We start from the raw sequence: 25,735 nt of genomic DNA, 5'->3' as shown, positions 1-25,735 counted from the left end.
AGAGGATTTGCAGAGAAATGACTTCTCTGGTCCTTGCAGTGTCCTGGAGCCCGGTACCTTGCAGAGACCTGAGGGGCTGGGCCCCGTGGTCCATGGAGGCGGGAGGAGAGGGAAGGGGCCCGGTGCCCACACGCCCTTTCCTTCTAGAGGGAATGCAGGTGCCTCTGTCCGACCCAGGCGACGTCCTGAGCCCAGAGAAGTGCGTCCAGTCACTGGCTGCCCTCCGCCACGCCAAGTGGTTCCAGGTCAGGGGCAAGGGCAGGTGGGGCGGGGGGGCACGTAGGTCTGTCCCTCTGCTCAGGGAAGCAGGCTCCAGGTACAACCAGGAAGGGCAGCCGTGTGCACGGCGGCTTCCTGGCTGGCCAGTTGGCCCGTGTCTCCTCGCCAAGCACGATCCCGACACTTGTGTCAGGAACGTGAGCAGAGGGCTCGCTGCTCCGGGCGTGGGGACGCTGTGGCCCCGCAGCCACCCAATGGCCCATACCAGGGGCTCCAAATTGGGCCGTTTCAGTTGGCCTGGCCCTTTTGGGGAGTGGACTCCGCTCCCAGGTGGCATCCTCAAGGCCAGCCGGCCTGTGCTGTCCCCCGGAGTCCCTCCTGGGCCCGGCTCACGGCCCTGAGCATCAACCCTTGTTCCCGGGGCCTCGCCCACGTGGCTCCCTGAGCTGATGGTGTACTTCTTCCCCCAAAGGCTCGAGCCAGCGGCCTACAGACATGTGTGATTGTCCTCAGGGTCCTGCGTGACCTCTGCCAGCGTGTGCCTGCCTGGGGATCCCTGCCGCACTGGGTAAGGCAGCACCAGACGGCCCCCATGGCCCCCACAGGCCTCATTTTGTCCGAGACAGACTTTCCCCTTCCCAGTGCTGGGCTTTCCAAAAGGGGGCTCACTTAAGCCTGAGCAGCCAGGAAAGGTAGATGGGGTGGGGGCATCTCAGGGGTCCCTTGGGACGGGGAAGAGGCCTGCTATGGAGCACAGCCTCATTTGACTACCATCATCTTAAACCCACCCCTCGCAGACAGAACCAGGGAGCACGTGAAGGCTCAGGGCCACCTGGCGTGCCCCCTCCCTCCTATGAAGGGGAGACCCCCCCATGGCTCTGACACCCCCTGGCAGTCAGCCCCAGAGCCCATCAGGAAGAGGGGAGAAGACAGATGCAGGGGCATCCGTACCCCAAACCCCAAGTTGCCATGTTGTGAGACTCCCCAGCTCCCTGCCCTCTCTGGGGCACCCTCCCCACACCTTTTTTGGGGATCACACCATGTCTGTGCACCCGTTGGCGGGTCCGAGTCTGTCCCTCCCTCGTTTACCTTGGGGGGCGCTTGCTTTCTGCGTGCAGTTCTGCAGGTAGCACGTCTCCCCCACCAGAGCCGGGCTCTTAGACAAGCAGACCCTTCCCACCCCGGCCCAGCCGCCCTGGGCCTTAGTCACAGGGCTGTCTCCAAAACCATCCCGGCCTCCACTTCCTGCCCCATGTCCAACGGGGACACCCCTCTTGACGCCACCCCCTTGAGGACACGGGGTCCACTCTGACGTTGCCCTGTAGATCTGGAAGCACCCCCAAGATAGTGTGCGCCATGGTCCTGCCCACAGGACCCCTCCAGGCAGGGTAGCTCCCTGGGGGGGCATGTCAGAGGAGCTCAGTGGTTGGGACCCCAGCTAAGTGCACGAGGGTCACAGACAGCGGTTCTTTTAATCCTCGGGACGCCAGCTCGCAGTGTCACTGTGTTGGGGATTTGCCCATGAGGAATCGGAGGCGGAGAGTGAAGGACCTGCGCGCAGCCAGACCTGGGGAGGCGGGAGGCGAGGCTCCAGGGACCCCCCTCCTCTCCAGAAATGCAAGGGTGGGGGCGCCTGGGTAGCACAGTCGTTAGGTGTCTGCCTTCGGCTCAGGGTGTGATCCCGGCATTCAGGGATCAAGTCCCACATTGGGCTCCTCTGCTGGGAGCCTGCTTCTTCCTCTCCCACTCCCCCTGCCTGTGTTCCCTCTCTCTCTGGCTGTCTCTCTCTGTCAAGTAAATAAATAAAAAATCTTTGAAAAAAAAAAAAAAAGAAATGCAAGGGTGGGTGGGCCTGCGGGAAGAAGCCCAGGGTCCCCTGAGACCCCACCCAGCCCCGCATTGCTGCTCTCGCTCCCTCCTGGTCTCTCGGGGCGCGAGGCCAGCTGGCCCGAGGGCTCTCCCCCAAGGCGCGATGTCTCTCCTGTCCCCACCCGGCCCAGGCCATGGAGCTGCTGGCGGAGAAGGCTCTGAGCAGTGCGATGGGGCCCCTCAGCCCTGGGGACGGCATGAGGCGTGTCCTGGAGTGTGTGGCCTCGGGGACACTCCTGACAGGTCAGTCCCGCTGGCTGTGGAACCCAGAGTGTGAGCTCACGTGGCTTACACTCACTCGGGAACACTGTCCAAGGCAGACGGGAGAGCGGGTGGGACAGACAGCTGTGCCCATGGAGGAGAGCGGGACGGGCGTGTTGGGGCAGGAGAGGAGCCCGGCCTGGGGCACCCTGGTTCTTGGGGGCTCACCTGCCCTTTCTGGAGAGCCCCGGGACTCTTGCAGAAGGAAACAGCCAGCAACACAGGGAATGGGCTGTAGGCAGAGGTGTTGGCAGGGCGCATTTTACCGCTGCCAACGGGAGACCCCGCACACCCCACGGCTGAGCTATTAGATGCAGAAATGGGGTTTCCCGGTTCTAGTGACGCTGGATGGTAGCAAGTTAAGGGAGAGCAGAGGCAATGCCGCGAGCCCATCTGTGCAGTCACACGGTGCACGTTGGGGGGGGGCGCAGGGACAGACCCCGTGGGACCTGCCCAGGCCCCCGCATTGCCCCACAGCGTGGCAGTCTCTCACTGGGCTGCTCTCTCCATTGCGGCCCCCACCTTCCCTCCCAAGATGGGCCCGGGCTCCAGGATCCCTGCGAGAGAGACCAGAGGGACGTCCTCGGGTCCATGACCCCCCAGCAGCGCGAGGACATCACGGCCAATGCCCAGGTAGGACAGCTGGCCTCTGTGGCTCCACAGGCGGGGGTGGCCCCCAGGTCCTGGAAATGGTCTGGGGCTCCCCCTCCCCCTCTCCTTCCCTTTGCAGAGATGGGCGGCCTGTGGGTGACAGGACTGCTCCCAGGGGTGGGAGAGCCCGGCTCAGGGCCGAAGCAGCCACGGGAGGAGGCGCACACCTGGGGCCTTGCTGGCTGGGACTTTCCTGGGCGCCCCTAGCCCCCACCGCGTGGGGCGCAAACACCCAGCTGTGGCCTCCAGCGTGACTGGCACAGCCAGCCCCACGCACCGCAGCAGAGCCCCCGGCTGTGGTTTCCCTTTTGCTGGCAAGTTTATTTATAAGCTCTCCCAGCGGCCCTGAAACCACATCGGGCCTGGAGCTTACGAGATGCCCCTAACAGGAAGCGCCAAGTAGCTCAGGATCAGGGGCGCGTGGGAGATGCAGGGTTTGGGGTCCCCGTAGAGAGGCTGGCAGGGGCTGATGCCCCGAGGGGCGTCCTGGAAGCATGCTGCCATCCGCTGGCCCCAGCGAGCCCCCCACCCAGCTGCACGCCTGAGTGTGCGCTGAGCTGCGCCGTCGCGGGAAGCCTGTGGTGGAGGACGCACGGAGCGCCGCGTCCGCGCTGGGCTGTGGGCGCGGGGCGAGCGGGGTGCGGCAGGAGGGCGCTGACCTGCTGTCTGCCCCCAGCACGCTCTGCGCTTGTTGGCGTTCCGGCAGATCCACGCGGTCCTGGGCATGGAGCGTCTGCCGCCCCCCAGGAGCAGGCCGGGGCCGCGCTGTCGCAAGAGGCTGCGGGAGGCGGGTGCAGCCCTCGAGGACGAAGTCCAGAGGAAGCAGGGCCGGCTGGGCGGAGAGGGGCCCGCCTGAGCAGCCTCACCCCTGCATGTGATTCCCCAGATTCATCCTAACGTCGGACCGTCGTGTTTTCCTTTCCAGGAACGCTCTGGGGGTTTCTTTAAAAACACTTGTGTTTAAATTCCCAGCGAAACCACGTTACCGGGGAACGAGACCTGCCTGGGGCCGCCCTGTCCCCACCCCGAGGCCCCTACGGCGGGTAGAAGGTGCGGGCCCAGTGATGGTAAACCCTGGTGTCTCTCTCTTGCTTTACACTCACCCTGTGGCCTAAGCCTGTGGGTTTCCCGAAGCACTTCCTTTGGGTACCGAAGCTGTGTGTGGACTTGAAATCCTGCTGAGGGGCTGGGCTGTCTGGGCTGGGGAAGCAGGCCAAGGAGAGCTGGGGGGTGGGGGCCAAGCCCAAGGGCACAGCCAGGCCAGGAGCGCCCCCTCCAGACCCCCAGCCTAGAGACCCCCATCGCCAGAGGCCTGCAGGGCCTGAGCTGGGTGGTGTCTACCCTCAGGGAGGGTGATAAGGCCGAGTGGTGGTGAGGATGCAGGCTGGGTGCTCGCCTGGCCCCCCAGAGACGACTGTGACCCACAGGCGGCCCTGACCCCGTACCGCTGAGTGCCTTCTCCTAACGCTGCTGTCTGCCACTTCTCGTTCGGGCCTGGGCTTTGCCCTCGCTCCCACTTGGGTGCAGCCGATGCAGGCCTAGGGCCGGGCCTGGGGGCGCCCCTGGCCCAGCCCCCCCAATCTGGCCAGACCTCCCTCTTTGCTGGGGCATTTTGCCCAGCTGCCCGGTGGCCCTGAAGGGGAAAAGTCCATCTGTGGTTGGCTGATCCCTTCAATTTCATTTCTGTGTTTAGGGGACAGCCTGAGTGTGGCTTCATGTCTCGTCCTCCTTGAGGTACCCGGGGGGTTGCGGGGGTGGGGAGTAAATAAATCATGTCTTTTGGTGTGGACTGTGCTGTCTTTCCCTCCGGGTACAGGTGCCTCTGAGGGGCCCTCCCGCCACTCCCTCAGTGCTCCGAGCAGGGGCGCCTGACCAGCCAGCCTCACTGCTGGGATTCAGACCACGAGTGTGAGCAGTGAGGAAAAGTATTGAGGAGCTGGCGCTGCCTTCAGGCTGTACCCTGACGTGTGGGTCCCTCAGGCCATCCCCACACCAGTGTGCCCCGGGGACCCTACTTGAGAAGCATTCATCTTGCACGTGCCCCACGGCTGCTCAAGGAACCCACCTTGGCCTGGTCCCAGGAATGAACAGTGGGGCCATCAGCAGGAAGGTGGGGGGCCCAGAGGGCTTCCTGGGGGAAGAGGTGGCTTAGCTGAGTTGGGGGGGCTCTCCACCTGCAGGTCCCCTAACAAGAGTTCCCTGGAGTTTTCCCAAGTGCTCATTGCAAACCTCAGAGGGGAGAGGGGGTCACATGGGGAGACTTGGTCACGTAGCTTCAAGCCCCCAGGGCGTCCCCAGGCAATGGTGCAGGCGGCAGGGAGGGGAGCAGAGGGCAGGAGGCATGGGTGTTCAGTGGGAGTGGCATGTGTCAGAGCATGGTTGGGACACACGCAGAGCAGGGCAGGGAGATGCCAGGACCCCCTTGTCAGAGCTGGGCCAGGGGACCATCCGCCCCTCGGGCCGACGAAGCCAGGCCTCCTCCTAGCAGGCACATTATCTACTGGAAACTGGAAGCAGCTGGGCCCTGCCTAACCACTACCGCCTCCCCGGGAGGGCAGGCCGCTGTCCTCTGCCTCTGGGGGGAGTGGCCCCTTGCCTCCTGCGGGCACCCTGCCAACACCTAGGAGTCAGAGCCAGCCCCTCGGCTGGTCCTGGCTGCAGCCACAGATGGGTCACGGGGCGGTCCTGACATTCTCCTCCTACAGCGGAGCTTCACCCCGCCCCCTCCCTCTGCATCTGTCGCTGGCTCTGCCGTTCAACCAGCTCCCCAGGCTCACCACCACCACTGGGGAGTCCTCCTGGGTTCCTTTGTGCTCCAGTTCGAGCCACCAGGAAGTGCCGTCGGCCCCACTTCTGCCCGTCATCACAGTGGTCCATGTGCTGCTTCACTCCTGCCGCCGTAGGAGCTCGGGATGAAACCCCAAATCCCAACAAAGCCCCACAAAAGTCCATCTGCCAACCTCTCCATAACTCCACTTCAGACCCACCAGCCTCTGCTGTTCTCACACCAGCCAAACCTGTTCTTACCCCAGGGCCTTTACACATGCTGTTCCCACTACCTCGTAAGCTCTTCCCTGACCTATATGGCCAGCGACGCCTCCCTTCCCTCGGGTCTCGGCCCAGATGTCACCTCCTCAAATACTCCTTGACCACCTCCCCCTGTCACATAACCACATTCATTTTCTAGACACCACGTACCACTGATTAATAAAATCACATGTTCCCTGCCCTCCCCCAGGGATGTGAATTCTCTGTGGGCAGGGAGTGTACCCGCTTTACTCACCATGGTATCCCCAAGTCTAGAGCAGACCAAGTACATAGTAGTCGCCCAATAAATGTGTTAAATGCTTGAACCCATGCCCTGACACCCAGAGATGAGTCTCACTGTCAGAGAACCGTGCCTCCTGGCTGGGAGGACGCTGTTTGTTGCCATCTTATCCCAGGAAACTGTTGTAATGGTTTGGGCAAGAGGCTTCAGCTAAGGCAGGAGCAACAGGACGAAGGGCATAGAGGATGGCTTGGCCTCCAGGGTGAGGACTTGGCAGCTGTGACCATCACAGCCACACCTTCGTGGAAAGCCCCGTGTCCCTGCTGATGACCCGCATGCAGTTTCTGGCAGGGACAGCTCTGGGAAACTCCATATCCCACTGTTCACCAGGCCTACCCCTGGCTCCTGGGGAAGATGGAGGGTATCCTCACCACCAGGTGGTCTAGAACCAACCCTGTTGACAGGGAGCTAAATCTTCCCCCCTAGCAACTCCAAAAAAATCAAGCAGTTGGTTTGCGAAGCCCTGGGTCCAGATGGATGAAACGTCTGGGCAACTGAGCTCCCTGCAAGCCCGAAGAGCAGTTGCTTCTGATCTTCCCCCTCCAGCCGTCTTCCCACCAGCAGAGGACCCCAGAGCAAGCCGGTGGTGGGCAGGCAGACACAAGACCAAGTGAGACCAGGCGCCGGAGAAGCATCCTTAGACCTCAGGCTGCAGGATGCTGGCAGGCGAGCCCCGTTGCTAGGAGACGGCGGTGAGTGTGGGAGGGATGACGCGGGCAGTGTGGGCAAGGCTGGAGCTGAACCTGGCAGGCAGTCCACGAAAGACAAAAATGGAAGGGCAGACCTGCCAACTCCCTCCAAGAGTCACTGGTAACACTGACAGCGAGGAAAACCCACCGTGTCCCTGGTCCAAAATAAGTCCCACCCAGTGGCAGAGGGAACATCTCCAAAGGCTTGGCAGCTCTGGATGGCCTGGGTGGGGAAACGCTGGCTCCACGCTCTCCCTGGCCGCCCCTTAGCTTGGCTGCTGGGACGAGAAGGTATTTCAGGTAAGCCAAGAAAGACTCTGCCTAGCGGACAAGCCAGAGGACCCGTGTTTCTCCTACACTGGAGAAGTCAGCCTGGGTTGGGGGGTAGTGCCCGTTTATGTCTGCTCAAGTTCTGCAAAAAAAAAAAAAAAAACAAAACTATTGGGAGACATAGGGGTATTTGCAGCCCCATGATACCAGCAGTGTCAGCCACAGCAGCCAAAGGGTGGACACGACCCACATGTCCATCGATGGATGAAGGGCAAACACAGTGCAGTCCATCCACACATGGAACACGTTCCGGCCCTAGAAAGGAAGGGACCCTGACACCTGCCATGATGTAAAGGGACCGGGAGGACACTGTGCTCAGCGAGAGGAGCCAGACCCAAAAGGACACATCCTGCAGGATCCCACTCCCTGGAGGTCCCCAGAGGAGTCCCATCCACACAGACAGAGAGGAGCTGGTGGGAGCCAGGGCTGGGGAGTCCGTGCTTCCTGGGGACAGAGTCTCCATGTGGGGAGATGGAACGTTCTGGAGACGGAGGGTGGGGTGGCTGCAGGACGGTGTGAGTGTGCTTCATGCTGCGGAGCTGTGCGCTTAGAGACGGTTATGATGGTGAAGCTGGTGAGTTTTATGTCTGCTTTACGCTAAAGAACTTGAACACATTGGGTTTTCCCCTGACAAAGAATTTGGAAGTTTCAGAACAAAGGAAGCATGGATGATGCGGACCCCTGCGCACCCCCGTGTCTCCTTCCTTTCCTGTCTCTCACGCGCTCTCGGTTGCGGAGAGGCTCTTTATACCATTGCGATTCCTGCTTTTCTTCACTTGACGCTGTCACAACTTGGATTTCTCAGGTGTTTTCAGTGTGCTTAGATACTTTGTCTAATGTAATACTTCTGTAGACCTTACTACGTACTTTTTAAAATGTGGTAACGTGCGCATAACATAAAACTTGTCCCTTCATTTCAAAGCGTACAACTCAGTGGTTTCGGTATTTTTGCAGAGCTGCGGAACCATCACCACTATCTCATTCCGGAACATTCCGTCACCCCAAAAAGAAGCCTCGCCAGCCCCCAGCCCCCACGAGCCCCCTTCCTATCTGTAGATGAGCCCTGTCTGGACGTGTCACACACATGGACTCACACCCTGCACGACCTTCTGTGTCTCGTTCCCTCCCTGAGCGTCGTGGGCTCAGGTCCTTCCCCGGGGCAGAGCGTGTGGGCGCCTCGCTCCTGCTCGAGGCTGATATTACCGTGTGTGGGTGGACCACATCTTGTTATCCACTGATGGACATTTGGGTTGTTCCCGCTTTTTGGCTACTATGAAGAGAGGTAATTTTTAACAGATGCGTAATAGTCCTTAAAACGAACGTAGCCTCATGTGCTTAGTCGTCCCCTACTGTGGACACTTAGACTGTTTTCGCCTTCTAGATGACAGCACTTGTGCAGCTGGGGTTCTGTCTCTCCCACAGATGTCCAAAAATGGAACTTCTCGATCAAAGGGCATCTGACACTTCCGTGTGCAAGATTACATTCCATCAGAGCTGTCAGTCTCCCTCTTGTTGTAAACAAAGGAGCCCCATTCTCCGCCCCCAAGTCAGGTCTGTGTCTTCTCATTTCCAAAATAGTTTTCTTCACAGGGACAGAAGTGTAGCAGTTCGGTTTCCTTCCATGATGCCTTAGATCACACTACCGTCCTTTCATTTTCTCAATCACTCACGATGTGTTTATGGGACACCTGTCATGCACCATCGGCCGTCACCCACGTGGCTTCCACGCGTCTACCACCGAGAGTGTGGAAATGTATTCGGTATTCAATGAGCAAGCACTCAGCGTCTTCCTTGGGGGGGCCCAAAGACGAACCAGAAGCTGTCATTTCATGCATGAGGGTGACTCCAGGCTCTAGTCTCAGCATGGCCCTTGCACATATTAGCTGTGGGGGTGTCAGGACCCCTCACTTCACCTCCCTGAGCCTCTATAAAGCTGAATCGAAACTAGTAGCACCAACCTTGCGGAGCTGGGGGGGAGACTCAGTAATAAAATTGATCTTTTCACATTTGCTACACAGAAAGTTTCCGCCTCCGGGACACAGGTGTGGCGAAGGGCAGGTGTGAAGGTGGAAACCGGCAATCCAGATGAAAGGCAGACGTGGAACAGTGGCCCCTTTAGCTTCCAGAGCAGCTGTTGCTGGTGTTTGGGACTCCTGTACAATGGCCAGTGCCTCATACTCAACCCTGAGTGAAGCCAAGGGCAGGGGGCCTCCTGCCAGCTCTGCAGCACATGCCTCATAAATTCTAGCTAGTGGCAGACTGAAACCCAAAAAGAGAAGAAAAAAGTAACTTGTTGGGGGGGGGCGCCTGGGTGGCTCAGTCGTTAAGCTTCAGCTCGGGTCATGATCCCAGGGTCCTGGGACCGAGCCCCGCATCGGGCTCCCTGCTCAGCGGGAAGCCTGCTTCTCCGTCTCCCACTCCCCCTGCTTCTGTTACATCTCTCTGTGCCTCTCTGTCAAATAAATAAAATCTCGGGGGGAAAAAAAGTAACTTGTTGGAGAAAAGAGACAAGGAGAACAGAAGAAAGCAGTTGGAGAGAAACCCTTTTGCAGATTATCCTTGGAGAGCTTATAGCAGACACAGTGGTCAGGAATCAGCTCTACATTTGCCTTTTGAAAAAAGAATATTCAGGGGTGTCTGGCTGGCTCAGTCGGTGGAGCGAGCGACTCTTGATCTCAGGAAAGTGAGTTCAAGCCCCACATTGGGTGTAGAGATGACTTAAAACTAAAAATCTCTAAAAAAACGAAAGAAATAAAAAGAACATTTAAAGAACTAGAAAGAACCCTTGGAAATTAAAAACCTGAGAGTCAAAATGGAAATGTTGACAGGCTTGGAAGAAAAGAAGTAGAATGAGAAGACAAAAAGAAAAAAGGTAGGCAAGAAAACGAGAAGATCAACCCTGGAAGCCCAATATGTGACAGAGGAGAGACACCAAAGTGGAAGAAATCACCAGAGATGTCATTTGAGAAAGTTTGCCAGGAATGGAAAACATGACACAGCCCAGTAACTGTCCAGCACAACAGGTTAAAAAAAAAAAAAACCACATCAAACCCACGCTTCGAAAGTGCAGGATGTGGTCAGTGAGAAGTTTCTACAAGTGTCCAGAGAGAGAGAAAACAACGTGACAAGCACTTAATGAAGAAACAGGATAGCTTCGGGTTCTTCAACTGCCCCAGACCGGAAGCCGGGAGACACAAGGCAAGGGCAATTGGCCACCACCCACCAGTGTCCTCAGCCAGACCACCAATCACACAGGAGAGTGGAAGGAAAATACCTTCTCTGAAAATGCCTAGACGGTGCACATTCCCAAAACGAGGGCACAGACCAAGAAACAGGGAGACCTGGACCCCAGTAACAAGAGCTACAGCCCAGGAATCCCCAGGTGCTGAAAAGGTGAAGGGCCAGGAGTACAGCTGGGCTGTAGCTGGCCCTGAGTGGAGAAGTTTGTTCCATTGGAAAGGCTGGAGAAAAGAGAGTGTCATAGATACACAAAGGCAATTACTAACTTCAGGAAAATAACAAAACAAGTACTAGAAAAATAAAAGTGTTCCATAGTGTACATTGCTCGGCTGTGAACAATTTACATAGTAATGTAAGAGTCTACTGCGTGCCAGGCTCCAGAGATAAATGATTGACCAAGCCAGAGATAGTCCCTGCCCTTGCTCATGGAATATATGTTTCGTCAAGGGGACCAAGGTAAGTCAGGAGGGCAATCAACAAGAATGAGTAAGACAGGGTCACAGGCAGTGACGTGGGCTCAGATGGTGGGTGGCCATTATGTGTCATCTGTAAGGGTCTCTTGGAGGAGCCAGAAATGCCGAGAAGGAGCCAATCTTGAGAGGAGCCGGGAAAAGCACATACTAGGAGGAGAAAACAGCCTGTGCAAAGGCTCCAAGGCTGGGCAATGGCTGGAGCGTTGGAGGAACAGCAGGAAGCAGCAGGGGAGGTGGTAGAGAGCCAGCCAAGGGAGGTGGAGGCAAGAAGTGACGGCAGCCAGACCCAGCTGGTGATGGGCCACGGTGAGGAGCTTGGGTGCATCCTAAGCAGGGTGAAGCCGTGGAAAGATTTTAAGCCAAGAAGTGACACGGACCCAGACACAACCTGCAAGCATGGCTGGGAAATGACAGACCCAGCTTCACCTATAGAACAAGGAAGACAAGGTGAGGGATGTTGAGGGAGAGCAGACAGGCTCTCCCGTCAAAGGCAGACCACTCCTGGCACCCCAAAGCAGTTGCCTTGAGAAGCCCCTCATTCAGTGAGTGGAGAATGGCCTGTCAAACCATGTCTCTGGTTGGAAAGTGAGCGATGCAGCAGTTTTCCTCGAAAGAGTGGCGTGTTCCTCCATCGCATCCCCAAGTCCCCTGGCAGGGAGAAGAAAGCTAAATTTAAAGGTGTACTAATTGGGGCAGTCCGATCAGGCTGCCTGCTCTAGCAGAGAATCCACGGGGGCCCTGGCAGCTCAGCGGTTCCCACATCTGGCTGCCACTGGCCTGCCTCACCCGCCCTCTGTAGAACTCTCTGGGCGTCTGTCATACACCCAACATCTTGTTGTGTGGCTGGCGTGTGGGCCCTGGAGCCTGACAGACCTCGGTTCAAAGTGAAGCCTGCCACTTCTGTGTCCTGGGGTGAGCCACAGAACCCTCTGAGCCTCAGTTTTCACATCTGTGGAATGGGTGCAGCGAAAGGGCTCCATTCACACATGACAGTCACTGCTCATTACCTCTCCCTTCCCCAATATTCATTGGCTTAAAAAATACAGTCCCAGCATCTCCTGTGTGCCAGGTATGGAGGCCACGGCAATGAATGACACTGTCCAAAACCCCTGCCCTTGGGGAGCTGATGTTCTAGAGAGGATGCAGCCAGTAAACAAGAAAAGGAAGTAAAATATACGGTCAGTCAGACCATGGTAGCTCTCCAGAGCTATAAGGGGAGGGGACATGAAGTGTCAGCAGGTTGAAATATTCTGTGGGGTGCCGGGATGTTGGGTAGGTCTGGGGAAGTGTCCGAGGCAGAAGGCACAACTGATGCAAAGGCCCTGAGGTGGAACAGGCCTGGGAGCTTCAAGGAAGCTTCCTTGGCCCCCTGCTGTAAAGACTACATTTCCCAGCTTCCCCTGCTACTAAATTTGGGCATGTGGCTACGTTCCATCCAATGGCATGAAGAAAAGGTGTCACGTACATCTTCCAGGAAGAGTCCTTAAAGGGGAGAGGTGTACCTTTTCCTCCCAACTTCCTACTTCCCGTTGGCTGGAATGCACATGGGAGGGCTGGAGCTTAAGCAGCCATCCTAGCTCAAGAGATGAAAGTTCCTATGCTGAGAAGGGCAGAGCAGCAAGACGGCAGGAGCCTGGGTTCCCGACACTGCCCAGGAGTACATCCCTCAGAGATTAATCTCTATCTAATTCACGCCTCTAGCACTTGGGGTCTTCCCTCCCTGTGTAGCCAGTCCTACTAACTGATACGTTATGTAAAGTGCATTGTTACACGACTCCCTCTGTTCATTGCCTACATTGATTTTCATCCATATCAGTAAAGCAGAATAGGAAATATGCCCTGCCTTTGAGAAGTTTACAACGCCATTGAGTGAGTCCACGTGCCTGATTTATAGCCCCAGCCAGCTGTGTGACCACAGACTAGTCGCTTTGCCTCTCTGGAACTCAGCTGGTCTGATTCTAAAATGAGAGGACTGGCTGCCCGTACATCGCTAGGAGTTGGTAGAACGGGCGGGGGGGGGAGGGTTGATACAAATTGCAACAGACAAAGTAGGAGAAAGTTATGACGTGAAGAACAGTGAGATTTGAATAAACAAGGAAAGGCGTTCCGGAGACAAAGGAGAGGGTCCCTCAGGGTTCTTCTGTTGCAAGTGACGGAAGACGGGACCACCTGACCCAGTGGCTGGAAGGCAGGTTTATAGGATCTTGGAAGGGGACGCCCAGCAGATCCCGCTTCCTAGCTGGGTTTAGGGTCCTCTAATCCGACTCACCAATTCCTCATCCTAGAGTCTGTTCATTTCAACCCCCCACTTCTGGCCCCATTTTCAGTATTAGGAATCTTTTTGCTTGCGAGTGGCAGAAGCTCCGTCCAGAAGCAACCAAAAGGCAACGCGTGCCTTCCCACACTAGTCATAGCGTGAGCTCGAGACATGGCTGCATCCAAGGATTTGACTTCTTCCTGCAGGACCCAGTCCCTGCTTTCTTGTTGAGGTAGGAAGGATGTTAGGGGAGGAATTCTTGAGACATCTTTGGTGCAAAAAGGTGGTTTATTAAAGCACAGGGACAGGCCCTGGGGGCAGGAAGAGCTGCACTGGGGTCATGAGGAGTGGCCCATCATATACTTGCAAGCTGGGAGGGGTTAAGGACAGCATAAGTCTCTAAGGAATTTTGGAAGCAAGGTTTCCAGGACCTTGAGGGGGTGACTATTATTGGGAAAAGGTCATTTATTACCATCTAATAAATCCTCAGTCATGAGACCCTTCAGATGTGTATCGGTGGGTCATATGATTGGGGGGTGATTGCCAACATATCTTGGGGGGTAGGGATAAAGGAAGTTTCCAAAGGAATTTTTATATGTCAGAGTAGGCGTACAGGGTCCTGGGGGTCGGGCTAAGATTGTCTCTTGTCCTTAGTAAAGTATCATCATTGAGGCCGCTGAGTCCCTGGAGGAATGTCACCCTACCTGTTTCAAGGGCTTGTCAAGGGGCTGTAGGTATAAGGAAATTTAATAATTTTTCTTCTGCCTTTGTTTCCCACATCATCGGGACTGCCCTCCTTCCCAGGCAGGCTGACAGGCTCAGTCACCAAGGCCAGGTCCACAGCCATCACGCGGTGAGACAGAGAGCGGGTGCCTCCGACAAGGGGTCTTTTCAGGGCATAGAAGCACGGTCTGCCTCCGAGAAGGGCGGGTGCATCCGAGAAGGCTTCACAAAAATGGTGCCAGTTGAGCTGGGTGTGGGCTGGAGATGCCTGGGGACAAGGTAGAAAGGCATTCCAAGCTGAAGGGACAGCCAGCCCAAAGGATGCAAACTCCTGCCGTTCAGAGTTGCCAGACCGCTGGGTGCTTTGTGGGAGCAGAGGGAGATGGGGCCAGGGAAGCCAGTTAGCCGAACAGGAAGAGCTCACAATGGTGGACTGAGCGTTTCAGACAGAGGGGAGCTATGGAAGGATTTAGTGCCGGGGAGCGCCACAGTCACATTTTCATCCTTAGCCATGGAAGGTGAGTGGTAGCAAGGAGAAAAACTGGAGGCAGCTGGGGAGCCAGGGGGGGCTTCTGTGTTACCTGCATACACCAGGCAGGTGGCCTGGGGTGTCAGAGAGTTTCTGGAATCAAGTCGACAGAAGTCTGGAGGGTGAGGGACTGGGTCATTCTGGAGTCCGGTCTGATGGTGTGGCTACCAACTGGCTTCAGGCTGGTGGAAGGAAGGGGCTAGTCCCCCCTGCTCCTGGCAGGAGGAGGAGAAACTGGGGTTCCCACCTCTGGGGACTGCAATACCCATCTAGTCTTTGAGATTCAAAGTGGCCAATTCTTGAATGCCTTCAGGAGTGGGGACTTCACCCCTTCCATAACTCTGACCCAAATAAACCATGGACTCAAACCTATCTCTCTGGAGTCAGGTACAGCTCAGTGCCCCGTGCCCACAGGCGGGGGGCGGGGGCCTGGACCCCAGGGTAGCCCTTGGAGATTTGGGAACCTGGCGCTGTCCACTGAAGTCTGTCCCTCTCCAGTCTCCACACCTGTGGTTCCTCTGATCCGTCCTTCTGGGGGTAGGGCCTTCCAGATGTGGGACAAGGATCTCTGGGGTCCTGGGCAACACGTAGGTGTTACTCAGATACCTGGTATTACTTCACTGGGGGAGCAAGCCAGCCCCTTTCAACCCTCTCCCCATCTCCCTGACTGCCTCAAGGAGAAAGTCTCCCTGAGGTGCTAGGGTGTCTTAGGGTCTTATACACACAGGCTCCTGTCCTTGCTGAGCAGAGAGCAGGCCAGCTTCCATTGTGGGCTCTCTGGCTGCAGTCTCTGGTCTGAATCTACTGGTGTTACGGGGTTTCCTGTGGTTATTTTGATGTTTCTATTTCAGGCAAGTGATGATTTGCCATATATGGTGGCCCTGTGACCCAACTGAATACTGGCTGTAGGGTCCCCAGCCCTGGGTCCACAGCAGTGCCCATGGCTGGGCAGTGTGGCTATAGCCGGGACTCACCCACAGCCAAGCTGCGGAGCCCTGCTTAGTAGGAATATGCTGGGGCATCCTCCCTGCCAACATGACCACTTACAGTGAATTCCATCACCTCGAGGGAAAGTGGACTTCTCCCTCCCTATCCTCCCGCCCACTGCCCTCAGTGGGGATAACCCTGGTGCTGTTTGGAGGGTCCCCTCCTGGAACTTTCCCCCATGGGCTTATTCTCTCCTGAATAACACGAAAGGATGGGGCTGTTTGTATTGAGTCACATGGTGGTGGTGGTGGTTTTCGACAACTGTTGATTCTAGAACCTTGATACATACAATTTCCTAGTTTTTGTTCTAGAATATTCCATAATAGAGATGTTTTGCAATTCTGTAACTGGGCCTCTATTCTGAGAAATCACATGATGCCTTTGAGCGTAGACACAGCCTTTTGGGCTGACAGATTAAACGGGACTCAGGCTCTCTGGGCATCCTGGCTCATTACCCTCCGACGAGCACCGCCTTTGTCCAACAGACTCATTCAGTAGAAGCAGAGGGATTGCTGGGCCCCTGGCCCAGGCCCGGAGCCACGCTCAGCAAATGCTCACCTAACCGGTGCCCGAGGTCAAAGCCCACGCTGCCAGCCACGGGGGAGGAACTCCTGGCACAGCTGGGTTGACCCCAGGCAGGCTCCACCAGGAGGCCTCCGGTTCCTCGAGACGTTTTTCTGTAACCCCAATATCCCCTTCATGTCGCTGCTGACCCCAACAATACCGAGGACCGATGACATTTTTGAGCGCTTGCTTTGCGCCAGACGCCAACAACGCTCTCGGCAGAAGAGGTGAGCGAGGAGAGCGTTGGAATCACAGTCCGAAGGGTCCGATGCAGTCTGGGCTCTGCAACTTGCTTATCTCCCCAAACGGGCAGCTCACTCTCCCCATTCCCCCCCCCCAACTCCCCCGCCCCGTGTGCGGCACCCGCTCCGCTCTCCAAGGCCTCCGTTTCCCAGGGTGGGCGGGGTGGGCGCCCCACGGCACGGTGCCAGGGAGTGGCGTGGAGCAGGCGAGCGCCCCGGCCCCCGCGCGGACGGTGCGGGAGGCGCNTGGGCGCGGGGCGCGGCCCGGGGGCGCCCCCTGAGCAGGTGAGCGCGGTGGCGCGGGGGGCGGGTGAGGGGAGAGACCGCGGGGCAGTGGCGGGGTGTGGGGGGAACCCCGAGGGCTCCGGGGCGTCCAGGGCGTGCGGTGGAGGGGCCGGTGTGAGCGCGAGTGTGCGCGTCCGGCGTGCGCGGCGGGTACGCGGCTGGGGTAGCGGGTGGTTAGAGGCGATCGGGCGCAGGGTGGGGGTATTTTTCTGGGTGCGAGTGTGCGCGTCTGCAAGCTCCCGGGTGTGTGTATCCGCGCGTCCACGTGGAGAGATGTTCGCGTGTGGCCGAGATGCGTGTGCGCGGCCCTGCGTGTAGCTCTGTGTGCCCTGGTGGCCCAGTGTCTGGCGCCCAGCGTCTGGCGCCCAGGTGTTCAAGTGTGGGTCTGTGTGTGTGTTGGGGGGGGCAGGTACACACATTTCTGGACGTCTGATAGTCTATCTGTGTGTACGCGTGTAGAAGTGAACACACCTGTCTCCAGGTGAACGTGCTTTTGCTTGCATATCCGCGTGCCTGTGGGTACCTGTGTCCACCTGTGTCCAAGCCCCATGTGTTTCTGTGTGTGCTTGTGTGTACGTGGATCAGTATGCGTGTGAGTACACGTGGGGCTGGGGATTTATGGGGGGCAATACTGGAGGGGCTGAGGCTCATCCCCCCAACTGTCCCCACTGCCCAGCCACCTGCTGTGGGGTCTAAGGAGGAGAAAAGGGGTGGAAAAGCCCCTTCCCCAGCAGCAGTAAGAGACCGCATGTCTGTCCTAGGTTGGCGTTGGGACTGGGGGGCATCAGAGAGGCTCACCTGATGGCCAGAGGAGCCCAGCAGGGCTGCATGCCCCTTCCCCCCACCCCCTCCCGGCCCCACCCTAGGTTCAGAGATACTTGGGAATGACCTTGAATCATCCTCTGTTTCCTTGCCCTGCCCCTGTCCACTTACCAGAAAAGAGGAAGGACCAAGCTCAATTAGGTGGCACCATGTTCCCCACCCACTGTGTGGCTGCTGGGGCCTGAGCCAGGCGCTTCACCCTTCCCCACCCTATGGCCACTCGCTCTGTGCCCACCTTGTGCCTTCGTTGCCCTTTCGGGACAGTGGCGGGGCAAGACTGTGGTTTCCTCGCTGATGCTCCACGGCTGTGTCTCTGATAAGGAACTCCTTGGTAAAGACCAGCTCCCAAAAGGGGCTTGGGGAGTCACCCCCTGGAACCCCCTGTGGAGATGCCCTCCGGCTCTTGGGCTCTTGCTTCCACCTTGCCTGGGCGCGAAGTGGTTAGTTAGTAATGGCCCCGGGCCCCCGCCTGCCTCCAGTCTGGGCTCTCCAGCAGGTCTCCGCCCGTCCCCAGGTGAGGCCTCACTTCCTCTGTGCCTGGCACCCCACGTTCATCTCAGCCAGGATGCCAACGGTGAGTGCCCCCAACCCGGGTGCCTGTGTCCCGGCCTGTCCTCGACCCCGTCTGCACCCGCGGGACCTCAGCCCCATGTCGGGGGCTGTACCTGTGGCTCAGGTGCCTCTCCAGCCAGTGCCGCGTGCTTTCACTGTCACTTGATGCTGCACTACTCTCACCCTTTCTTCCTGACCTTCTGCTTTGGGCACCTGGGTTTGTGAGCGATATTTCTGCCCTGGCTGCTCCCTCTTGATTCCTGTTCCTTCGGTCTCTGCCTTTCTGTCTTTTGCCCAGTTTCCATTTCTTTCTCTCCCTGGGCCTCTCCCTCATGCTCCTTTGCCCCCCCACCCCCCCTCAGAGGCGCTGGGCCCCAGGCACCCAATGCATCACCAAGTGCGAACACACGCGCCCCAAGCCGGGAGAGCTGGCCTTCCACAAGGGCGACGTGGTCACCATCCTGGAGGCCTGTGAGGTGAGTGGTGGCCGCAGGGCCTGGGCGCGCTGGGGAAGGTGTGTCTCTGCCAGGCCTCGCGCCCCCGCACCCCAATCGAACTCCCGACTCCCTCCCTGGCAGAGCAAGAGCTGGTACCGTGCCAAGCACCATGCCAGCGGGCAGGAGGGTCTGCTGGCAGCGGGGGCGCTGCGGGAGCGAGAGGCGCTGTCGGCGGACCCCAAGCTCAGCCTCATGCCGTGAGTCTGGGGACGGCCCCGGGGTGGGCGGCAGGAGGGCGGGGCCAGCCTGGCCCAGCGTGCCCCTCCGCCGGCCGCAGGTGGTTCCACGGGAAGATCTCCGGCCAGGAGGCTGTGCAGCAGCTGCAGCCGCCCGAGGACGGGCTGTTCCTGGTGCGCGAGTCGGCGCGGCACCCCGGCGACTACGTGCTGTGCGTCAGCTTCGGCCGTGACGTCATCCACTACCGCGTGCTGCACCGCGACGGCCACCTGACCATCGACGAGGCCGTGTGCTTCTGCAATCTCATGGACATGGTGGAGGTACGGCCGCCGCCAGGCCCGGGCCCCCCAGAGCCGCATGGCCTGCACACACTGTGGAGGTGCAAGTCCCCCAGCCCCGCCCCACCCCCGCCCCATTCTGGCAACCAGGTGGGCCCGGGACACCCAAAGCTGCGTGCGCAGCCCCAGTGTGGGAAGGAGGGGCTGGTCTCCGTGGACCACCAGCCCCACAGCTGGTCGGAGTCCTCCGGGTCCACCTCTAGGGAGGGACTGGGGTGGCTCCTCTGGAGACCCCTAGGCACCTCCACGTTGACACAAATCCAGAGACCACCGCCCCACCTTCCCCAGGAGCTTCCTGTTTCCTAGCTTGCATCCTTTCTGTTCCCATGGAAACCAGCCCAAGTCCTCGGGTGGGAAGCAAAGCCCTCTTCTCCCCAGCTCCTGCCCACCCCATTCAAGAGCCTCCTGGGGAGGGTCCGGAAGGCAGGGGTTCCCTGCCCGTGGGGGCCAGGCTCAGGGCCGCCCCTGCCCCGCCCCCACCCTGCAGCACTACAGCAAGGACAAGGGGGCCATCTGCACGAAGCTAGTGAAACCCAAGAGGAAGCAGGGCACCAAGTCGGCAGAGGAGGAACTGGCCAAAGGTAGGGGCCCGCGGCCAAGGCCACGTCGCACGAGCATGTTTCTGTGCCTGGCACTGTGAGCGGAAGACCTGGGGCAGCCCTCAGCCCACAAGGAGCAAATTCCCACACCTGCTGCTGCTTCCAAGTCCGCATCATCTGCCCTGTCACCTGGGCCAGAGGCCTGAGCCCCAGCCCCGCCTCAGACCCTCCCACCAGACCGCCTCTCTCTGGGGGACTTTCCCCTTCCACAGGACCCCTGCCTCTGCACCTCCATAGGTGACTTTCCAGCATGAAAACCACCCACACCACTCCCCGGCCTTCTAGAACCTTCCCTTGTGGCTGAGCCATCTTTCTTGGTTCATCTACAAGGCCCTTCCTCTTTGCTTGCCTCCTCGTTTTCCTCTGTCGCCTCTATGCTGTTGTGCATTCTGTTCCCTCCACACGAAGTGCCCCTCCAGCCCAAGTAATGAAATCCTCGATGTGTAAGGCCCCAAGCAGATGCCCCCTCCCGCGTCCACTCGTCCTGAACCTGATGATCCTGTCTGTCTCTCCCAGGGAAATCTGGACGTCTTGGGGATACCCCCAAGGGGAGGCTGGTGTCCCTGTGCTTGATCGTAACTAAGGGCTCGTGATTTGGAGGGGGGCTTTGGGGAGGAAGGGGAAGGGGCCAACTGAACCTACCAGAGGACAGACGATGGGAGAACACGGGCATGTCTGAGACAAGGAGTCAGGGAGGCTGGACCCCAGATGACTACTTAGAGCGCTGGAAGATTCTGGCAGATTCTGGAACCTTTGCCAGAAGATTCCGGAAGCTTTACCAGTCTCCATGTCTGTTGTATTTTTTGCTGTGTGTCCTGGGTGGCCAGAGATACAGGACTATAAAGGGAAGAGCCCCTGGAGTATTTGGAGGGACACAGTCTCCAGGTAGAAGAGAGAAGGGCCGCCCTAAAGGGTTTGCCAGCACCTCCCCCTGGGTCCAATGGGGCATTCCTGGGGAGCAAGGCTGGGGTCCACCCCCCACCCTGTAACCTGTTTCCTCAGGTCATCCTGGGGTAGACAGGCTCTGTTGCTTTCCAGCACTTGATAAGCAGGCCTAGGAGTGGGGTGTCTCGGACAGACCCTCCGGCCATTGCTGGGAGCAGTGAGTGTGTGCCCCTGGCCAGGGCGTTGTGGGGGACACCACCCGGCCTCTTGCCAGGTGGAGCTCGTTCCCCTCTGACCCCGCCCCCACCCCACAGCTGGCTGGTTACTGAACCTGCAACATTTGACGCTGGGCGCGCAGATTGGAGAGGGTGAATTTGGAGGTGAGTGGAGGCCTGGGTCAGAGGCTGAAGGAAGGGGGTGCGTTCAGGCTTAGGAGTCACGAGGGGTGGGTTAATTCACACCCATGTTAGCGCCGCTCTGGGAGGCGCCCTGACGTCAGCTCAGGCAGGCGCTCGGTGCTCGGTGATCATGCGTGATGCCTTCGCACCTCCAGGCCCTGCGCTTGGAATGCCACTCCTGGAAATTGTTGTTCTGGAAGGCTCTAGGGCTTCCTTAGGTCAGGGGTCAACCTGCCTGCTCTGTAAAGGGCCTGAGTGCACCTGTTCTAGGCTTTTCTGGCCAGACAGTCTGAGTCACATGGTTCAGCTCCGCCTTTGTAGCAGGGAAGTGGCCACAGATGCAGGTAAAGGAATGGGGGCGGCCGTGACGCCAGTAAACTTTATTTGTGGACGCTGAAATGTGAGCTCCATGTGATTTTCATTTGTTGCAAAGTAGTCTTCTTCTTTTGATTTTTTTCAAACATTTAGAACTGTAAAAACCGCTCAGAACATAGGGGCCTTAACCCACTGAGCCACCCAGGTGTCCCTGAACTTAGGGGCCTTAACCCACTGAGCCACCCAAGTGTCCCTGAACTTAGGGGCCTTGCAGAAGCAGGGTGCCCTCTGGCAGGATTGGATTTGGCCCCCGAGCTGAAGTTTGCAGACCTGGCTTTTCTCTTGGATCCAGCCTGTGGGGGTGAAGGGTGTTCCGGGCCTGGGGCCCGACAGCGGTGTTGGGGTACGTGGGGGTCGGGGTAGCTGGGTACTCCCGTCTGCCCGGCCCCACGCCGCTCTCCCCCCAGCGGTCCTGCAGGGCGAGTACCTGGGCCAGAAGGTGGCCGTGAAGAACATCAAGTGTGATGTGACAGCCCAGGCCTTCCTGGACGAGACAGCGGTGATGACGTGAGTCCGGGGGGCGGGGAGGTCATCCCGGGGTCGGGGTCCCAGCCGCACCCTCACGGCCCGCCTGCCGGCCCCCCAGGAAGATGCAGCATAAGAACCTGGTGCGTCTGCTGGGCGTCATCCTGCACCAGGGGCTGTACATCGTCATGGAGCACGTGAGCAAGGTGGGGGTGGGGCCCGAGGTGCCATCGGGGCCTGGGGGCGGGTGGCTGAACAGCCTCAAGCCCCCCAGGCCCATCTCCCTCCCCCACAGGGCAACCTGGTGAACTTTCTGCGCACACGAGGCCGGGCCCTCGTGAGTACCCCCCAGCTCCTGCAGTTTTCCTTGTGAGTGTGGCCCCTGGGGTGGGGGGTGGGGGGGGCCTTCCAAGGTCAAGGGGACACTGAGGCACGGAGCAGGGTGAGCCCGGCCTTGGGAGTTTGTGCCCTCCGCAGGCATGTCGCCGAGGGCATGGAGTACCTGGAGAACAAGAAGCTGGTACACCGGGACCTTGCCGCCCGCAACATCCTCATTTCCGAGGACCTAGTGGCCAAGGTCAGTGACTTCGGCCTGGCCAAAGCCGAGCGGAAGGGGCTGGACTCAAGCCGGCTGCCCGTCAAGTGGACGGCACCCGAGGCTCTCAAACATGGGGTGAGCCCTCCTCCGCCCATGGGACCCTCGAAGCCCCAGTTCCTCCTGCTGTGTGACCCTGGGCACATCTCTTATTCTCTCTGGACCTCTTTCAAGGGAATGGCTCTGCCACCCCAGTGAGTGCTTGGCTCACGGTCATTCCTTTTAGCTTGCATCTGGCCTCTCCCTTGTGTGACCCTCTCTGGGCCTCGGGTTCCCCATTTCTGAAACAGACAGGCTCCGTGCCAGGGCCAAGAATAACAAGGACCCCTCCCTGCACCGAGTCTGAGTCCCATTCGGCTGAGGGGAGGCTCAGAGGGAGTGGGCTGTTGGGAGGAGGCCAGAGAGGGAAGATCATCCCAGGGGGACTTCCTGGAGGAACAGGGGCTGGCGCAGAAGCCCTTCGGGGCCCCTCCTCACCCTGATCCTGGGCCCCACAGAAGTTCTCCAGCAAGTCAGATGTCTGGAGCTTCGGGGTGCTTCTGTGGGAGGTGTTCTCATATGGCCGGGCTCCATACCCCAAAATGGTGAGTGGGGTCTGGGGGAGGCACCGGGCCCCCCACAGGTCTGGTGACCGTGGCCCTGACCCCAGTCATGCCGGTGTGCCCTCTGCCCACAGTCGCTGAAGGAGGTGTCCGAGGCCGTGGAGAAAGGGTACCGCATGGAGCCCCCTGAGGGCTGCCCGGGCCCCGTCCATGCCCTCATGGGGAGCTGCTGGGAGGCTGAGCCTGCCCGCCGGCCGCCCTTCCGAAAACTGGCAGAGAAGCTGGCCCGGGAGCTGCGCAGCACGGACGCCTCGGCCCCGGTGGGGGGCCAGGACATGGACAGCTCTCCTTTGCCCCGAGGCCAGGAGCCCTGACCCTGCTCAGGGGGGCCTCGGGCCCCAGAGGAGAGAGTGGAGGGCGCAGGGTGGGGGCACAGGCCAGGCCTGAGGAGGGTCAGGGCCGGTGGGCTGCCCACCTGGCTCACAGCAGGGGCAGGCCCTCTCGGGGGCTCCAGGCAGCCGGTGGACACCACAGACCAGGGAGGCGAGCATCAGCGCCTCCATAAAGACTGGTTCCAAGGACTGTGGGTGTCTGAGTCTCTCTGCAACCCTTAGCGTCCTTCACCCCAGGGAGTTAACACAAGGGCACCCCCCCCCACGGCTCAGCTCCAGGAGATCCACCTGCCCGCTGTCTGCCCAACGAGGGGCCTACCCAGCTGGGATCTTGCAGCTGCCGCAGGGACACAGGTCCCCAGGGATGGAGCCAGGAGAACCCCCAGGATCACAGCCACCCCCACGGACCTACTTCCTATCATCCATCGTTCCTGTCAGCCCTTGGGGTCCTGCGCTCAGAGGACCGCGGGATGGTGCTAGCAACGCGGAGGCCTGAGGTCCACGCCTCCACCCCCTCTGCCCCAGCCTTTGCCCTTCAGGGTCGGCACGGAAGCCGGGGAGCCAGACTGACCCAGTGACTCCCGGGGAGACTGGCTGAAAAGCGCAGGCCCCGCCCCTCTTGTCCGAACTGCACAGGGGCTGGGCCCAGGCTCGCAGCCCCAAGTTTGAGCTTTGTGGCCCTGGCCTGTGGTGGCCAACCATCCCCAACGGGGAACATTTCCGGGATGGGGGAACATTAGTGCTAAACATTAGTGCATCTGGTGAACGGGGGAGTTGGTCCCCCCGCCTGGGCTCCAGTTGCCGCCTCTATGATCTTCTGGGGTGGGGGGGTGGGGGTCTGAAGGTTCACACCAGCGAAGGGCTCAGCGCACACAGCTGGCGCTCAGTTACTGCTCTGACCGTTGGTCACCCCCTCTCAGCTGATGTTTCCAGCCAGCAGCTTCTAGGATGCCTGGAGGGGTCTCTGGCCAGGCTGGGGTGGCTGTCACCCCAGGAACCCCCAAGCTGGGGCTGGGGAGGGGACACCAGACCGCAGCACTCCCTCCCACTTTGACCCACCTCCTCCCGGGGACTTTCCCAAGGTCACACTGACCTCCTGCGTTGCCCCCCTGAAGCCCTGCCCACCCTCTGGCCTCAGTTTCCCCACCAGCACCTGAAGGGGCTTCAGGATTCTTCCTGGGGGAGCAATGAAGGATGGGAGGCCAGTGGGGCTGAGAGTGGCCTGACCCCCACTAATGCAGCTGGGGGGACGCGTGGCCCCGAGGCCCTGCCCCGCCCCTAATCCGGACCTCTAAGCTGACACAGCGTCTGCACCCTCAGCTGCATCCGCTAAGCCACCAAAGCCTTCCTGCAGCCTCTTACCCACCCAGGGCCAATTAGCTAATTGGGGCCTGACAACAGAGCAGCTTGTTAGTAATTAGGGAATTAGGGACCCCTCCATACTGCAGGCCTCATGCCCCCGGCTCCAGAGCCCCGAGCCCACCTCACAGACAGGGCAGCTGGGCTCGGAGGGTCCCAGGGAGCCTCGGGAAGCACCAGCCACCCCTCCCGCCCAGGCTCAGGTGTCTGGGGCCTCCTTGCCGGGCTCCCGCCCCCCCGGACACTAAGCCCCTGACCGCCCCCCGCCCGGCCCTCAGCAGGAGCCACCGCTGGTTCCTCATCCAAGGCCAATAGTGCACCCAGTCGGACCCACTCCTCCAGGGCCTGGCACCCCTCACCTGGGGGTGGGGGTTGTGCAGGAGCATGCCTCTCCCTACAAAGCCAGCATTCTGGCAGTTGTGCTCTTTTCCTCCCACTTGCTCCCCGGTCCATACATGGGCCTGGGCCTCCCTCCCGTCCTCTGTGTCACTAAATCCATCAGACATTTTTTTGGCCTCGTCTTGACCTCCCCCCACCCCCGGACTCCCCTCCTCTTGGGCCCCAGGCTCTTTGGGTGGGGGTGGGGTGGACAAAGCAGCCTCAGGGGCTTCCCCTGGAACCTGCTCCGGCTCTTGGGCCACTGCCTCTGGCACCGTCTTGTCATCCACCTATCCCCAAAATGGGGGCCTGGGTATCACTGGTTCCTCCCTCTTCCCCAGACTTTCTCCCCGAGGATCATTCCTCTGTGCCCCTCTCCCCCAACTTCCATCCCCACAGCCCTTCCCCTGATCAGGCCTCTAGCCTCCTCCTGGCCTCCCATCTTGTCCACAATAGATATTCATCGAAAATGCCATCTGACTGCATCCCTGCCATGCTCCACAGCCTCCCATGGCTCCCCAGTACCCTCCCCCTCACACACAGTTGTGTCCAGAATCTTAGCTTTAGTCATGCCCCATTCGGCATGCAATTCTGTTGCAACCCTCTGTTCCCCTTCCCTCCCCTGCTTGAGTTTTCTCACTAGCCTTATGACCACCTGACACACTCCGTATCTTATTTGCTGTCTGTCTCCCCTACTAAGATGTCGGCTCCGAG

General features: G+C 59.3%; 2 protein-coding genes and 1 long non-coding RNA gene across 18 annotated transcripts in view; 2 read left to right on the top strand and 1 right to left on the bottom strand.

Annotated features, from left to right (window-relative positions):
* The window catches only part of ZFR2 (zinc finger RNA binding protein 2), a 44,175-nt gene extending 34,529 nt beyond the window's left edge, over positions 1 to 9,646 (top strand). For 4 of the 11 annotated variants that reach the window (XM_034657513.1, XM_034657516.1, XM_034657517.1 and 1 more), the window contains 6 exons: positions 148 to 245; positions 692 to 787; positions 2,220 to 2,331; positions 2,885 to 2,982; positions 6,875 to 7,020; positions 8,770 to 9,304. In XM_034657513.1, coding sequence (XP_034513404.1) covers positions 148 to 245; positions 692 to 787; positions 2,220 to 2,331; positions 2,885 to 2,982; positions 6,875 to 7,020; positions 8,770 to 8,980 — 761 coding nt within the window. In that variant the 3' untranslated portion in view covers positions 8,981 to 9,304. Of the gene's footprint in view, positions 1 to 147; positions 246 to 691; positions 788 to 2,219; positions 2,332 to 2,884; positions 2,983 to 3,676; positions 4,790 to 6,874; positions 7,021 to 8,769; positions 9,311 to 9,365 lie in introns of those variants that run through there. The other 7 variants (XM_034657515.1, XM_034657522.1, XM_034657519.1 and 4 more) reach the window with 7 other exon arrangements.
* A 3,952-nt stretch (positions 9,647 to 13,598) lies between these two features.
* Positions 13,599 to 16,549, bottom strand: LOC105239465. Its single transcript, XR_858304.3, has 3 exons — positions 16,115 to 16,549; positions 14,622 to 14,784; positions 13,599 to 14,308 (listed from the first exon to the last, which is right to left on the bottom strand). It is a non-coding gene; the product is annotated as an uncharacterized LOC105239465 (long non-coding RNA).
* Positions 16,550 to 16,615: 66 nt separating this feature from the next.
* MATK (megakaryocyte-associated tyrosine kinase) lies at positions 16,616 to 23,474 on the top strand. 6 transcript variants are annotated; one of them, XM_034657508.1, is made up of 13 exons: positions 16,616 to 16,647; positions 17,984 to 18,043; positions 18,384 to 18,497; positions 18,600 to 18,715; positions 18,796 to 19,015; positions 19,521 to 19,614; positions 20,832 to 20,897; positions 21,698 to 21,797; positions 21,877 to 21,961; positions 22,051 to 22,124; positions 22,233 to 22,428; positions 22,848 to 22,934; positions 23,027 to 23,266. In XM_034657508.1, the coding sequence occupies exons 2-13, from the start codon at positions 18,035 to 18,037 to the stop codon at positions 23,264 to 23,266; spliced, it is 1,401 nt and encodes a 466-aa protein (XP_034513399.1). In that variant the 5' UTR covers positions 16,616 to 16,647; positions 17,984 to 18,034. The 6 variants fall into 6 exon arrangements, with proteins under 6 accessions (XP_034513399.1, XP_034513400.1, XP_034513401.1 ...); XM_034657509.1 differs by having other exon boundaries at positions 17,966 to 18,043; XM_034657510.1 differs by having other exon boundaries at positions 17,963 to 18,043.
* Positions 23,475 to 25,735: the final 2,261 nt, after the last annotated feature.

This window comes from Ailuropoda melanoleuca, chromosome 4 (assembly GCF_002007445.2).
Source record: "Ailuropoda melanoleuca isolate Jingjing chromosome 4, ASM200744v2, whole genome shotgun sequence".
Classification (NCBI taxonomy): Eukaryota; Metazoa; Chordata; class Mammalia; order Carnivora; family Ursidae; genus Ailuropoda; species Ailuropoda melanoleuca.
Note: the sequence above shows the minus strand (reverse complement) of the source record. Positions and strands in the feature narration are given on the sequence as shown.

Coding starts and splice junctions, on each gene's coding strand:
- MATK (XM_034657506.1), top strand. CDS start 17,921: ATGGCCCCGGGCCCCCGCCTGCCTCCAGTCTGGGCTCTCCAGCAGGTC. Junction 18,044..18,383: donor TCTCAGCCAGGATGCCAACG/GTGAGTGCCCCC, acceptor ACCCCCCCTCAG/AGGCGCTGGGCCCCAGGCAC. Junction 21,798..21,876: donor GACGAGACAGCGGTGATGAC/GTGAGTCCGGGG, acceptor CCGGCCCCCCAG/GAAGATGCAGCATAAGAACC.